Below are 16739 nucleotides of genomic sequence, written 5' to 3'. Positions count from 1 at the left end.
AAAGTTAAGATATGCCTCATCATTTAAATGTGTCTTTGAAGTTTGGGCAAAAACTTCTGGCAGCTTTAGTCGTTGTTTATGCACATGTATCTTCAAAATAGACGACTAGTTATACTATATTAAAACTATGCTGAAAGCTCCTGTATGTGAACCTTTTGCAGATAAATACAAGTGCATTTTCGTTTACTATTGACACCAATAAGTAAATCATACTCAACTACTAGCCTATAGTAAACAACTTTTCCTAATTAGGCCTACTCTGTATACATTTTGTGATGAATAGTATCATTATATATTATGTTTAAAAAGCTTCTTGTGTTCATATATTTCATTATAAAATGGCATACTATGTATACTACCTTTCCTGAAATACAATTAATATTGTCATCATTCATTGATTTCATGTTAAAATAATATACAAATTCACTACCCTCTTTGAAATACAATAATCAGTAAAAAAGAATCATAAGATTAATCTGGAAAAATAATCGTTAGATTAGTCGACTAATCGAAAAAATAATCGTTAGATTAGTCGACAGAAAAAATAATCGTTAGTTGCAGCTCTAGTCCAAATTCTAGTTTCAATGCAGCTTCAAAGAGCTCTACACGATCCCAGCCGAGGAATAAGGGTCTTATCTACCATCAGCCATTTAAAAAAAAAAAAGAAAAAAAAAAAAGATTTATTATCTAAATTATACTTTTTAACCACAAATGTTTGTCTTGCGCTGCTCTGCGATGCGCCATGTATTACGTCATCACGTTGGAAAGGTCACGCGTGGCGTAGGCGGAAGTACTGCGGTAGGGCGAAAAACTCCATCTCATTTTCTCCTCAAACTTCAAAAACGTCCGACATCGTTGTTTTACCTTTTTTTTTGTGAAGGCCGTTTGTCTTAGACCACATCCACACGAAGCCAGAGCTTTCCCTATCCAATCTTTTTTTCCCTCGTCTCAAGAAATATCTGTGTACACATGAAACCACTGAAACCGACTCAAAACTATGTAGTACACATGCCAGACCAGTGTGTGGCGCTGTAATTCTGCCACAGAAATACACTAAAAATGGAGAAGAAGAGTTGTGGCTAGAAGGGGTACAGCAATGGTCGGAAGTGTTGTGAACTTCTGTTGTTTCTTGAAGTACAGACTAGGAGACGTCGGGATCAAACAGAAGTGATTCTTTTAATGAGAACTCTCTGTGCTGCAGGTCATCCGAAAACAGTCTGATTTAACAGTACAAAATAATGCGATTTATCTACATTTCAGGGGGAGGGATTGTACAGCAGGGGAAGAGACATTCAAAATAGGGACACACCCCAAACATTCCTGTCTCATCAGCCGTAATTCAATCAGCATAACAGTGTCATTCAAATGCATAGATGCTAATCCAATCACTCAAGCAGTATTGCTCTAAGCTTGTCATGGTAAATAGTCAGGAAGTGCATAAAGACAAAATACTTAATGTCTCAAACACTTACACGGATTGACGTAATCTCCTTAGAATTTCCTCAAGTTTACTTCAAAATGTAAAACACAAATATAGATACCTTAAATGCTAAATACAATGTGCTTTCTTAAATTTGTAATCCAACAGAAGTGAGGCAAAATCTCACAATAAAATAACAATAAATAAATTTGCTGCTTACCAGATTGTGTTTTATTAACGCCTACACCTACCCTACCCGTAAAACTTCCCTTACAATAATGCAAATAAATACAGTAATTAAATTACGCAATATTGATGTGTGCATGCCCGTGGCCGTAACTGTATCCCTTCTAGTCTTTTACCGTGCGGGACGTGGTGTGATGACATCACCTTTTCACAAAATATACGGATTGGCTGTACACACAAAAACGCAAGGGTGTCGGTTTCAGATTTATCTACTCTGGGACCCGGTTTCAGACTCCTAAAACGCCAGATCCGTCTGGGCGAAACGCTGATACGATACAACATTTTTATGTATACAGCTAAACGCACCTCAATGTGGACGGGGCCTTAATCTTTGCATGTTCTCTTTGTAAACACTTGATTGGTACTTTCGCCTACGTCACGTGTGACCTTTCCAACGTGATGATGTAATACGTAGGGCATCGCAGAGCAGCGCAAGACAAACATTTGTGGTTAAAAAGTATAATTTAGATAATACATTTTTTTTCCTTTTTTTTTTTTAGAAAATGGCCGATGGTAGAAAAAACCCTTATTCCTCGGCTGGGATCGTGTAGAGCTCTTTGAAGCTGCATTGAAACCCGTTGGACCTCATTGAAGTCCACTATATGGAGAAAAACCTCAAAAACCTTAATTTCTTTTTCGACTGAAGAAAGAAAGACATGAACATTTTGGATAACGTGGGGGTGAGTAAATTATAAGGAAATTTGAATTGTGAAGTGAACGGATCCTTTAAGCAATATTGGCCCGCTAATGGTCTTTGTGGATACTGATTGGCCAGTAAAACCAATAATAATCTCTTTAATAGACCCCTCAAATCCACAGAACAAACTCAATTGCTCTAATCACTTGTATGTAAGCTAAAGCTACATGTCCAATGTACTCTGATATTCAGTGATATCACAGAATCAGGACTCTCAGAGAAGACAACGGAGTAATAAACCTCAGCACAGATTAACCTAACACTAATCCTCCATAACACAACTACTGAAACCAGAACAGAGAGACAGACAGAGCGGGCCGTGATTGGCTAAGCCCCTGTTATCCTGCGTTTAATCTGTTACCTCACTGGATCAGCAGTTTGAACTCAAGAACGGATGGGAATAAAACATCCACCATACTTTATAAATGCAGAATATAAGTGGACACATGAAATGTTATTTTGGGCTCATGAAAAATCAAAACAGAGGGGGGAATGACCAGTGAAGAGCAGCAGAACTTCCTTCTGAGCACAGCAAACCCTCCAATAACACAGCGAACCAACATACGGACCAGAGACAGCCTCTTGAGTGCAAGTCCAAGAAAGGAGACGTTTCACTTATCGAGGATCATGAAACCTCTGGAGTGTGTGATGAATCAGTAGCAGGCTTGGACATGACACATCCAAACTCCCCATAAGAAAACACAGCACCCTGACACACACTTCATAATGTAGAGCTAAAAATAGAAACTGCCATGACACACATACACACAGACTTCTGTATAAAGCAGGAGCAAACAGGGGTTATCAAGATTACCAGTCCATTAACTGCAGACTGAAATGGTGCCGGTTCTCGTTCAGAGAATCTGGAAAACTATCAGATCCGATCAAGTTTCCACTGATTTCAGAGCCAAGTAGTTACAGGCTGCTACTACAAAACCTGTCATCAGTTTGGAATAATTACGATTTTTCTAATGCTTTTGAAGTCTCTTCTGATCACCAAGGCTGCATTTATTTGACCAAAAATTCAGTAAAAACTAGGGCTAGGTAAAGGTTTCTCGATTTTAATTACGATTCTTTGAGAATTTGGCGCTGTGTAATGTGGCTTGACAGATCGCTGTAGCGCCTCAGTACAGAAGCGGCAATGTGCAGCTCACGTGAACAGACCATCTCCTCTGTTTTAATACTATTCACAATGTGAAATAAACATGAATGAACAAGTATCTTACAAAATACACAGTACAACTTACCGAAATCTGTATCATGTCTTATGTAATCGCTCAATCAGGGTTTCAACCGTGGAAAGTCAATAAAACAGCTTGTGAGCAATATGTCAAGAAATGTCACATTTACCTCAGGAAAACCATACGAGTGACCAAAAAAAAAATGCACTTTGCTAAATATTCATTATAATATTTAATGTTCTTCAATATTTAATGCATGTTTGAAAAATCATTCGGGTTTTTATGGCAGCCACCATTTAAATGTTTATATATAAAAAATAAAATAAAAAAAGTAAGTATTATAACTTTATTATTATAAAAATGTCCTCGAGTGTAATAAAGTGTTTGTATGCAAATCAGTTCATTTTAAAGCTACACTGTGTAACTTTTTTAGTCTATTCTTAGCAAAAAACACTTAGTTCTTTCAAAAATATATGTGCTCATTAATGTATATTTACTTCTTTCAAGTAATAAAGTATTCTCGTAAGTTTATAATATGCCATTGAAAATACATAAGGTAATGGGATCTAACGGTGGTCGCCATGTTGCCCCTCCATCTTGAAAGTACATTAGCCAAAGAGGGACATACCCGTAAATTCAAGCTTCGCCTTTCGCGTTTTAACCGGTTTTAATACTCGATGGCACTGTACAAAATTCTCTGCCTCGCGCATGTGCGCGTCAACTTGTTCAGACTTGTCTGGTGCATGTGCAGAGAGTTTTCATCTCAGCAGCGTCCAGTAACAGAGTTATAGGGAGTTTTCCTGGCTTGTTTATTCCTCAAAAGTCTGTTTTTCCTTGTGTGGTATTTCTGTGCGTTAATAACTCAGTAAGTAATAATAGTTATTGTCATTGTAGATGTGTTTCAGAGTGTGTCATCGCGTAATTCAGTTGATGTCACCTCAGAAGTATTTTTGTGTCAACATACAATATCGTAATGCTCACCTATTTGAATAATCATTCAGTTATTTTGTTATCAACAATGTTTATTCGTTTATAGAAAATATTTGCTTGTAATGTATGTTGATGGAAATATGTATCAGGTCTGATCGGCATATTAACAATTGTTATACAGAGCGCACTGCAGTGCTAACGTTAAAGTGGCGCACACACTTTTGTAATCCGACACCGCTTGTTAGCAGCGGCAGCTCCGCTCCTTTTAATGCAGCTGCATTTAGCGCCTATATATGGTACAATAAGCTCTGGTTTACGGTTACATTATACAAATGTAACTTATAAGTATAGTTATACAGTTCTTAACTGTGTATGTATATTTACCATCCTTATTTGTTCTCTCACAGAAACCCCATTTATGTACATATCCACGCAAACCTGTTTATGCCTTGCAATTGGATGACTGAATAAACATTACTATCATCAAAGTTCACTCTGGATTAGCTGCAGTTCTTTCTAGCCGAATAATTAGGCCAGTTGAGTTCCAACGGTCCCACTGCGCACAGAATATCCCACAGGCACCGTGTCGAATGTGGACGAGGTCGAACTGGAAGCCATGTTAATCTTGGACTAAATCGGCCACCGTAGGAGTTGAAACGAAATCGGAATTGAGAGGAATAGAAACTGAAATTCACTGGATGGTCATATACCTTTTCACCACTAGATGGGGGAAAATATCACACAGTGTAGCTTTAACCTTCAATATTACAGCAACTGACTCCCATGTATAATTTACAGCATTAGTTGAGAGATTTGTCTTCCTTGACAAAATAATAATATACAATAATATCCAAAATAATCTATATCGAATCGAATCATGAAATTTGTGTCAATATCCAGCTGTAAAACTGGATGTAAAAACTGTAATATTGTGAAATATTTTTACAATTTAAAACAGCTGTTTTTATGTGAATATATAGTAAAGTGTAATTTATTCCTGTGATCAAAGCTGAATTTTCAGTATCATTGCTCCAGTCTTCAGTGTCACATGATCCTTCAGAAATCATTATAATATGATGATTTGCTGCTCAACAAACATTTATGATTATTATCAATGTTGAAAACAGTTGTGCTGCTTCATATTTTTGTAGGTACACTACAAATGTCTGGAGTAAGTAAGATTTATTTATTTTTTTAAATAAGAAATTAATACTTTTATTGAGCAAGGACACATTAAAATGATCAAACGTGACAGTAAAGAAATTTATAATGTTACAAAAGATTTCTATTTAAAATAAATGCCGTTTTATTTATTTATCAAAAAATCCTTTAAAAAATGTATTGTGGTTTCCACAAAAATATTAAGCAGCAAAAACTGCTGACAACATTGATAAAAGGAAGCATTATGAATAATGCTGAAAACTCAGCTTTGACATGACAAGAATATAATATTACATATTGAAATATATTCAAATAGGAAACAGTACTTTTAAACTGCAGTGATATTTCACAATATTACTGTTTTACTGTATTTTGGATCAAATAAATTCAGCCTTGGTGAGCATGAGCAAGAGACTTCTTGTTCATTGAAAACATTACAAATATGAATTATTCTAAACCTTGATAATATGCGTTTTAAGATTGGAAATAATTTAATTCAGTGTTTGTAGGCCATAAGAAGCTGATTGGGGATATAACAAATACATCTATATGGTATTTAAAATAGTTTAATTTCAAAAGAACAGCTAAAATAAAATGACATAAATAAAAACATGTCTATCCTATTAAATATGAGACTTTCTGCTTGTGTTCAAGGGCTGCCTGGGCCTTAACAAAAAAAAAAAATCAACTTCCTCTTGCAGGAAAAGAGCAGTGTGTGTGTGTGTTTGAGAGGGGAGGGGGAGTCGGGGGAAGTAAAGACACATTTCTCATCATTCCTGAAACTGGTAATGTGAGAAGTGTGTTTTTAAGATCAACATTTTGCCAATTTTAAGTGGAAACAATGGCTGTTCTTCAGGTCTGTGGATGAGCAGAGAAAAGAGAGCCAGAAGGACACAGGAGAGACATCAAGACCACGAGGAACAGAATTCTGGCTATGAGAGTGCATGTCAGTTCAAGATGTTTTAGCAATGTTTTCTCACACTTGAAAAAGTTAGACCTGGGTCATTGTAAACCCTGGATAAATGTAATCCTGGGTTATCTTGCTTCACCTTTCACCATGCTCATACTTGACCCGAGGTTAAGAATTAATCCTGGGTATTCATGTATACGCTGACGTTTCACACTGCACATTCCTGAAAGCTGGTTTAAATGTCCTTTTTTTGCATAATGTGGTGTCACATGACCTGCTCCACATATTACACATTGCCGACTGTAATAAAAAAAAATTCTGAATTGACTATTAGAACTATAAAAGGTAAGATTAGTCCGATAAAGTCACTCCAATTAATGCATTTCCTGTCATCGTTTGACATTTTCCCCCTTGAGCCATGACACGTTTATGTACAGTACAAACATGCAATGTTTCTGTTACTGTCCAAAGCATGTGAATATGAGGAATGCGATTGGCTGTCTGTTGCCAAGCATCTAGTTGTGGCTAGGGCTGAACGATTTTGGATTAATTCAATTAATCTAATTGCAAATTTTTTTACCAATATTGCGATTGTGATTTAATATGGAATTATTTTTTAAGCTGTTTATCTTCTGTATTTTTCAACAATAAATCATTGTATAGTAATGGTTAGGGGTGTAACAATACACCTATGCCACGGTGCGGTTCATGTCACGGTTTTGGAGCCACGGTTCGGTTCAGTTTGTTTCTGTTTGCTGTGGAGTCATGGTTCATGGCGGGCACCAGCAATAATAACACTAGATTCACTTTTAACAAAAGCAATAATTTAACTTTATACATTGGCTTCACGTTTTCTTTAGAGCAGTTAGCATACCTGAGTAAACTCAAATGAAATAAATGTCTGCACTGTAGACTAGTGCAAAATAATCTACTCATTTTACCATTGACCATAATGTTTAAAAAAAAAAAAAAGCACATTTATTTCATAAAAATTATTGTACTCTCGCGTGTCACGTGACTAGAGTGTATGGTTTCACACTGACTGAACAACGTGATGCACAATGTGGGGTTAACAGAGCAAAAGCTCTGGAGCAGGGTTTCAAAAGCCCGGGTAAAAAGCAGCGATAAATTACAAGAGTAATTGACAAGAGTTAAAAAGCCAATAACCAGGGGTTAAAGGGGTACTGCAGTGCTGGGAAGATGAATGTGAATTTAAACTGGGTCATTTATGTAGTAGAAATGTGAAATTATTTTTGAATTTGGTGCCTTCTAGACTGAGAAAAGACGTGGATATGGACGTGGATATCTCATATGGATGAAAGACAACAACTCCCAGAATGCACTTGCTTCGCTGCTCAACGAGGCCACAACCAAAGCCACAGGTTATCACTTGCCCACAATGACACCGCCCCCACCGTCGTTTTGATTTTTTCAAAGTAATAAAATAATTTTGTTCAGTTAGAGAATAGACACAACAATTAAAAACTGAACGTGTCTTTTCAATAAAGTGTGAGTGAGCCAAACGAAAGTCACGGCACAAACGCAGCAGGAGTCAGATTTCATTCATCACGAGAGCTGAGGAGAGCTGAGGTAAGAGAGGCAGTCATTCACGGCGCGTGTCCAGTCTGGTGGGTTTTCAGATCATGCCTATGGAAGCTTAACTTTCATAGGAATTCATTGAAAAGTTGAAACACTCACTTTGCTCCGCACCGCTCCGTTATGAATGCCCAAGCCGAGCGGCCGTGTGCATTTACATTCTGTGAGTGAGATCCCACCCCTGTGGGCGAGTTGAAAACATGTGGAACTAGCTCCTTCTACTGGCTGTAGTCTCTAGCCTCTGGCCAAAAAATCCTCCGATGACGCAAAATTACGATATTTGCGTCATCTGAGGATTTTTTCCAGAAATAAACTGCATAATTCTCTCGTCTCAGTCTCTCATTGGGGGGGGAAAGTACGATAATTTGAATATACTACCGGGTTTCTACTAGGGCTGGTCCGAATACCATTTTTTGAGCTTCGAAGCTTTGGTAGTGATCAACATCGAATATTCGAAGCTTCGGAGGGAAGGAGCTGAACATATCCTTCTCTCTAATAAAGGCTGGAATCAGGAGAAGCGGTGCGCCTCACGCGGGCAGGGCTTTTATGCTCCGCGAACGGGCAATGAACTAGTGATACAAAACACACAGATCTGTTACGTCCCAGTTTTGATATATTATAGTAGCTAGTAAAAATAATTCTGTTCAGTTATAGAACAGACTAAGAGCCCCTATTTCTGCCCCTGGGGCCGGGCTTCGGGCCAATTTTCACGTCATACCTCAAACGCAGGCTTTTTCCTTCATTTTATATGTTAGACATTCATTAATTAAAAGAAACAATGAGGTGTGCAGCGCTGGTGGAAACAACATGAGACTATGACAACACAACTGTTAAGACGGCTCGCAGTGTTTAGAGTATCGCCGCAAATGAGTAAAGCAAGCCAACACGCAAACTGCCGAACCTCTTAGATGCTCAAAAACACAATCATCTTCATTAAAATGAATGAGACTAAATGCTCTTACAGTGCTTAGGTCACTCGTTCTGATATTGCGGTCTTTGATCTTGAAATGAGCTGATGAATAGCCCATAATGCAGCTCATATCTGTTGCTTTCGTTGACATGAACTCCGTTAAATGTGCATATAGCGCAAGAATTGAAGATCGGATTTATATTAATTTTGCGGAGAGGTGTAAGTTAAGACAACCTGCCTAATTTTTATTTCTTTCTTTTTGAACACGTTTCCTCAAAAAAAAAAAAGTATTATAAGCAAGACAAGTTAAGTGTTGATTTAAGAGGATAAATGGATCAAACATGTGTTGTTAACTCACTCAGTCCGCTTGGTCGTTACTTAAAAAAAAGAAAACTTTAATTTAACAATCAAAAAAAATGCTTTAAACATTTTTTCTAAATTAACTTAATAAAGAAACAAAACAAAATATAACTACTTTGACATTAAAAACAAAACTGAACTATTTTAATGGCTGCAACGATGTGTAGGCCTAATAGGGAGGATAAAAAAATAAATAAAAAAATAAAAAATCACGGGACTCGGGCCGATAGTTTTGGTAAGCTGTAGGACACGGCCAGGCTAGGGTCTAAGACTAACTACAATTAAAAAACTGAACGTGCCACTCGAGCCAAACTAACGGCCGTCTCAGCACATCAGCAGTCAGATAATATTCTACACGAGAGCGAGGAGCTAAATTACAAGATGATCGCGGAATATTTGGTTTTAAAGCGATGTAAAAGCGCCTACTTAAGGGAGTTTGTCATTGTACTGTTTTGTTGCTATGTTTTTCATTATAGAATAATAGCTAATGAACCCACAATTCAAGCAACCCGCCCCTGAATTGGCAAACCGAAAGTAAACGCGGCGCAGAGCTGCATGCGTTCAGCCGCTCAGCGCACAAGCACAGCATTGAGGGAAACGCTGAGGGAATATTTTTTCACCGTCACATCCCTAACGTATAAAAAGGATAATACATTTTGATTATATTATTCTATTTTCCACAATGTCATACGAATGCAGTTTAACCCAAAATGCAAGCTCAGACATGGCTTCTGCCATATAAGCTTGTGCAGTTGTGCGCTCTGCTGCAGGGAACACTAAGAAGAAGAAAATATATTTATTAAGTATAACGAGGCTATTAAAATGGCTTGGCTATAAGATAATTGAAAAAAAGGATTGTATTTTATAGTGATTTTATAGTGTAAACATATGCAAGCGCGAATGAGAGCCGTTTTGAGCGGGATGCCAGGTGTTCACGAAAAAAACAACAACAACGAATATTCGAATCACAAATTTGAAAATCGAATACCAACCCATTGAACGAATATTCGAATATTCTGGTCCAGCCCTAGTTTCTACTGATACAAAGCTTAATGCTAATCGCTGAAGTAACCCTTTAAGCACAGTCTGAAAAGGCCTTTACATAAAGGTGTTTATATGTGCAAGTAAAAAGGGCATATCAACAAAATTTGACCAATTGTACAGTACAGCGTGATGAATAAACATCAGCAATGACTTTTAACATCTATTAAAATATTCCAACAATACTGATCACATTAATTCACCACTTTAATCTCAACTAAATGAAAACAGTATGTGTGCGTGTATGCCTATTACTTACTTTACAGGTATACTGTCAAAAAATGCAAAACGATTAACACCCAGCAATATATTAAAAGTTGGATATTCATTCACACACATAGAAAATGTAACTATATTGCAGAGCACTAATCTGCTAAATGCAAACATATAAGGCATGCAGATCTTACAAACATCATGATTTTGTGTATTGTGAAAAATGTATACTATATATACATTTGACTTGAAACTGCTGATATTTTGGTTGTTTTTCTATAAAGTCAAAGGGAGAAGTATGAAGCAAATACTACACAGAACGCTAGCAGTGAAGGTAATCGGAAAGGCAAGATAAACACGCAAGAATACAGACTGTATGAACGTGTGTGTGTTTATGGGAATTGTAGACTTCAAGTGAATGACTAACTTGCAAGAATGAGATGCATAAATCTGGAGGAGCAGAACATGTGTGTGTTAATCATTTTCAAAAGGGGAGGAAGATGTCGGGATGGAAAAAGTGAAATCTGAGATGCAGGGATGAAGGAACAGCTACGTGATAAAGGGAGGTGAGTGGAAGAATGAAAAAGCGAAAGCAGACCTGCTTCCTCATCCTCCTCATCCTCTTCCTCATGGTCAGAACTGGATGAGGAGTGATCGCCCGCGGCAGGGCTAACGGCGTTATTCACCCCATGGTCACCGTACAGCAGTCCTGAAATACAGCAACCATCAGACAACAGATGGGTTGAGTTCAGAACGAAAGGACGAGAACTGAGCTGGAGTTCTGCGGATCTCCTACCCAAATCTCACACCAAGACGAAACTAACACGAGCACATGATGTGATGCAAAGAAAGAGACGAACGAGTAAGAAAAGCATGTAGAATGATATGACGAACTCTCTGTCGACAAACAAGAAACAAAACATCTTTACCTAAAGAATCTTCAGAAGAGACACAACCAGGAATTACACCAACATTCATAAAGAGGGCTGAAATAAACTAATCGATAAAAATAGACAATTACAGTGCTAATGCAGTTTTTCGCCAGGATGTTAAATAAAATTCTTATAAAATGAGGGCAAGATATAGGGCTGCACGAAATTACTAATAGGGATTAGTGCGATTATCAGATTGCAAAGGCTGTAGTTTTATTAAATATTAGGGTCGTACCGAACCGTTTTGGTACAGGGCTTCTGGTATGGAACCAAATGCAATCTTTGATAGTTAACGGTAGGCTTGTTTTTACGAGCGGAACATACTTCAAATCTGAGTTCCCACATGAACATATTAAGCATTCTGTCCATTTTATCACAAAATTCAAACGATAAATGCCGTTTTGACGCTCTCTAATTTGACGTGACAGATCACAGTATTGGCGCGTCAGTTAAAGCAGCGGCAGTGTATACAATCGTCTCTTCCTAAAGAATAAACATGAATCAAAATCTGAAGGTACGTTGAGGATACATTACAATTTACTGAAACATATATGTTGTGTAATCGCTCAAACCGTGTTTCAACGGCGAATAGACGCCAATAAAACAGCTTGAAAACAATGTCACATAGCATCACATTTACCTCAGAAGTCATTCAGTGTCCACAGCTATTAGTTCACTAGAGAAATTACCTACCCAATGTTGTCAAACTGGCTATTTGAAACGATTATTGCCGCTTCCATAGACATCAGTGTATACTTTACAAACGATGAATGTTTTTTGCTAGTACCTGTCTGTATTTAAATGTCAGACAGAAGCATAAAATAAACATATCGTCGCTGTCCGATGAAAACCACGTATGTCCATTTTGTTGATTTTGAGATTTTTCGACGGATTGAATGTCCAGGTTCATTTCCGTATACAGTATGCTTCACATATCTAAATGGCCAATGAAAAGTTGTGAAATCATGTCATCTGATTTTCACGTATATTTGGTGTCATGGTGTCACCATTTGGTGTCAAAGCTGTCAATTACGCCGCGTATCTCCCGCCCTGTGGAAGCATCTCGCCGGTCTCGTGAAGTTTCATCGAAGCTCAGCACTGGATAGCCGAGTAACACTGTGAGGTAAAGTATCAGCAAACGTTTGTTTTTGACAACTGTTCTCAAGTTTATTATATATTCACAACCATTATTTATCGGTAAATGGTCTAGACGAAGTAATTGTCACCGAATATTTTTATTTATTTTTATATTTGTGAACCTGGCTGACGAAAGTACGACATTGAAGCTCTCCACAGTTTAGTTCTAATCTAGTTCTTCACAGATTAGTTTGCTTGCTAGTATGTAAATAAACTTGGTCTCATTGATAAGATTCAAACTTTTTTTTTCTTAGTCAAACTGATCAAATTATAGCCTGTAATGCTACTGTCATGATTGTCACTAGAGCATGCCTCACTCATACTGCTATCACCGCTTGCCAGACATTTAATACATTTATAATTAATATTAAATAAACTAAGTGTATTTAATAAACTAAGACGTAGGCTATTTAATAAACTGAGCGTATTCCTCTGTCAAAAACGCGACTTGGCCATTCTAATTAATGATCGGAAGAACGCGCATCGACCACCGTTACTGTAAAATATGCACGTATGTCCATTTAAACTCAATTTTGAATTTTGAAAATGTGGATTATATCATTACACTGGCAAGAATATGGTTACATGTAAAGATGCCATACCAAGTATGACAACGCTAAATTCAACTGCTTTTGAAATACGGTGGTTTTTTCACTTCCTGAAAAGTAACCGTTTTGGACATACGTGAGTTTCATCGGGCAGCGACGATATGTTTGAAAACAATGAACAGTTGTGAGTGCGTCTGTCTCTGGCTCAGCTCCAGCCAAAGCGCAAATGCAGATTTAAATTTAGCAGTTATTGACGTGACGCACATTTGGCACATGCCCACTCGGTTTGAATGGACTAACACCTCTGATACTGATAATATATAATAAAAAAAGACCAAATTGTGCAAAAAAACAGGAGCTTTTTTTAAAAACACATTTTAAATTGCAATTTTTATCTGAAAAACCACAATTACATGTATTTCCCCAAATCGTGCAGCCCTAGCAAGATGTGGATTTTTTACAAATAAAATAAAAATATAACAATGCTGAAAATAACAGACAACTTAATTGATTATCAATAGATGCAGCTCTAATTAAAACAACAACAGACATAAAAAAAAATACTGTCAAAATACAGCCTACTGGAAGAAATGAAACAGCTAACTGTCAATTCACAGGTAAAAGTAGATCGTTCGTACCTGGATGGTGTCGAGGTGAAGAATGCACAGAGGTGCCTGGGGTTCCTGAGGGTGGTCTCTCTTTATCAGGGCCCTCTTTGATGGGAGGGGCCCCGCCGTAATGATGGCTCATGGGATTGTGGAGATTTTGGTTGTAGTGTTGTTGAACTTTAAATACATTGGATAAAACAATCAATACAATTGATATGAACACGTTACTCCATTCTGTTGCATAAACATACATAATGCACTAGGAGGAAATGCATTCAAACCAACCTGCATTCGATTGGCCATTGACAGTGGCTGTTTGGCTGAGAGGCGGAGCTCCGTAGCCTGGGTGAGAGGGTGTGGCCCCGTTCCCTTGAGAATACTGTTGCAAAGAACTCTGGGTGGGTGGCGGTGGCATTACCGTAGAAACGGGTGGCTGCCCAGCACCACTTTGAGAGGATCTCAGTGTGCCGTACTGACTGCTCCCAGGGGCTGATGGGTAAGAAACGATGGGGTACAGTGGGGCGCCGAGGTTGTTGCTGCTGGATGCTGCCACCAAGCTGGGCTGCGGCTGCTGAGGTTGGGGTTGGGGTTGAGTTTGACCCTGTGAGGGGTGACTATACGCCTGTCCGTAATATCCAGCTGGCATAGTGTACGGCGCAGTCTGCTGGACATTTGAGGTGGCGTACTGATGGGCAGGTGGCTGCGTTCCCGGTGGTGCTGCGTGCAGCGACGGCCCTGAGCTGTTCTGGTAGTAGTTCCCACTATAGTCTGTGCCCGAAACTGGGATTTTGCCAGCGGGAGGAGCGCTGTGACCCACTATGGTGGGGTGACCAGTGGGCGGAGCAGAACTATAGTAGCTGGATGCAGGATACATGGCAGGGTATGACTGTCCCGGACCTGTCAAAAACAACAACATCAAAATTGATTTGTGAGATTGCCATGCAAATGATGTGCAAATATGTCACAAGTGCTCGTCTGTCATTAGTTTTATACAAATTGACCTATGAAAAACAAATGCAGTTGAAACTCGCATCAATCTTCATTTCCCTTACAAATAAGAACACTGATGTAATAGCACAATACTGAATAACAACCATATTCATGTAGCATTCATTTATCATATTTATACACTGTATAATTATTATTATAATGAAATTAAAACTAAAATTATAAAAAAAAAAATTGTTACTTGAAATAAAATAATTGTCAACTGAAATATAATAATGAAAATGTGTGTGTATGTATACATGTGGTATATATATATATATATATATATATATATATATATATATATATATATATATATATATATATATATATACAGTGAGGAAAATAAGTATTTGAACACCCTGCTATTTTGCAAGTTCTCCCACTTAGAAATCATGGAGGGGTCTGAAATTGTCATCGTAGGTGCATGTCCACTATGAGAGACATAATATAAATTAAAAAAAATCCAGAAATCACAATGTATGATTTTTTTTAACTATTTATTTGTATGATACAGCTGCAAATAAGTATTTGAACACCTGTCTATCAGCTAGAATTCTGACCCTCAAAGACCTGTTAGTCTGCCTTTAAAATGTCCACCTCCACTCCATTTATTATCCTAAATTAGATGCACCTGTTTGAAGTCGTTAGCTGCATAAAGACACCTGTCCACCCCATACAATCTAACTACTAACATGGCCAAGACCAAAGAGCTGTCCAAAGACAATGGAGACAAAATTGTACACCTCCACAAGGCTGGAAAGGGCTACGGGCAAATTGCCAAGCAGCTTGGTGAAAAAAGGTCCACTGTTGGAGCAATCATTAGAAAATGGAAGAAGCTAAACATGACTGTCAGTCTCCCACGGACTGGGGCTCCATGCAAGATCTCACCTCGTGGGGTCTCAATGATCCTAAGAAAGGTGAGAAATCAGCCCAGAACTACACGGGAGGAGCTGGTCAATGACCTGAAAAGAGCTGGGACCACCGTTTCCAAGGTTACTGTTGGTAATACACTAAGACGTCATGGTTTGAAATTATGCATGGCACGGAAGGTTCCCCAGCTTAAACCAGCACATGTCCAGGCCCATCTTAAGTTTGCCAATGACCATTTGGATGATCCAGAGGAGTCATGGGAGAAAGTCATGTGGTCAGATGAGACCAAAATAGAACTTTTTGGTCATAATTCCACTAAACGTGTTTGGAGGAAGAAGAATGATGAGTACCATCCCAAGAACACCATCCCTACTGTGAAGCATGGGGGTGGTAGCATCATGCTTTGGGGGTGTTTTTCTGCACATGGGACAGGGCGACTGCACTGTATTAAGGAGAGGATGACCGGGGCCATGTATTGCGGGATTTTGGGGAACAACTTCCTTCCCTCGGTTAGAGCATTGAAGATGGGTCGAGGCTGGGTCTTCTAACATGACAATGACCAGAAGCACACAGCCAGGATAACCAAGGAGTGGCTCTGTAAGAAGCATATTAAGGTTCTGGCATGGCCTAGCCAGTCTCCAGACCTAAACCCAATAGAGAATCTTTGGAGGGAGCTCAAACTCTGTGTTTCTCAGCGACAGGCCAGAAACCTGACTGATCTAGAGAAGATCTGTGTGGAGGAGTGGGCCAAAATCCCTCCTGCAGTGTGTGCAAACCTGGTGAAAAACTACAGGAAACGTTTGACCTCTGTAATTGCAAGCAAAGGCTACTGTACCAAATATTAACATTGATTTTCTCAGGTGTTCAAATACTTATTTGCAGCTGTATCATACAAATAAATAATTAAAAAAATCATACATTGTGATTTCTGGATTTTTATTTTTAGATTATGTCTCTCACAGTGGACATGCACCTACGATGACAATTTC

The 16739-nt window shown here is 38.3% G+C and overlaps 1 protein-coding gene across 2 annotated transcripts in view; it reads right to left on the bottom strand.

The window, feature by feature from the left end:
- sec24b (SEC24 homolog B, COPII coat complex component) overlaps positions 1 to 16739 on the bottom strand; it is a 55216-nt gene that overhangs the window by 35579 nt on the left and 2898 nt on the right. The window contains exons 2-4 of one of the 2 annotated variants that reach the window (XM_079839059.1): positions 14176 to 14787; positions 13921 to 14067; positions 11264 to 11374 (exon numbers count right to left, since the gene is read on the bottom strand). In XM_079839059.1, coding sequence (XP_079695185.1) covers positions 11264 to 11374; positions 13921 to 14067; positions 14176 to 14787 — 870 coding nt within the window. The remainder of the gene's footprint in view (positions 1 to 11263; positions 11375 to 13920; positions 14068 to 14175; positions 14788 to 16739) is intronic. The other variant, XM_079839060.1, reaches the window with a different exon arrangement.

Source organism: Gobio gobio, assembly GCF_949357685.1.
Source record: "Gobio gobio genome assembly, chromosome: 16".
Taxonomy (NCBI): Eukaryota; Metazoa; Chordata; class Actinopteri; order Cypriniformes; family Gobionidae; genus Gobio; species Gobio gobio.
This window is presented reverse-complemented; position numbering and strand designations above follow the sequence as displayed.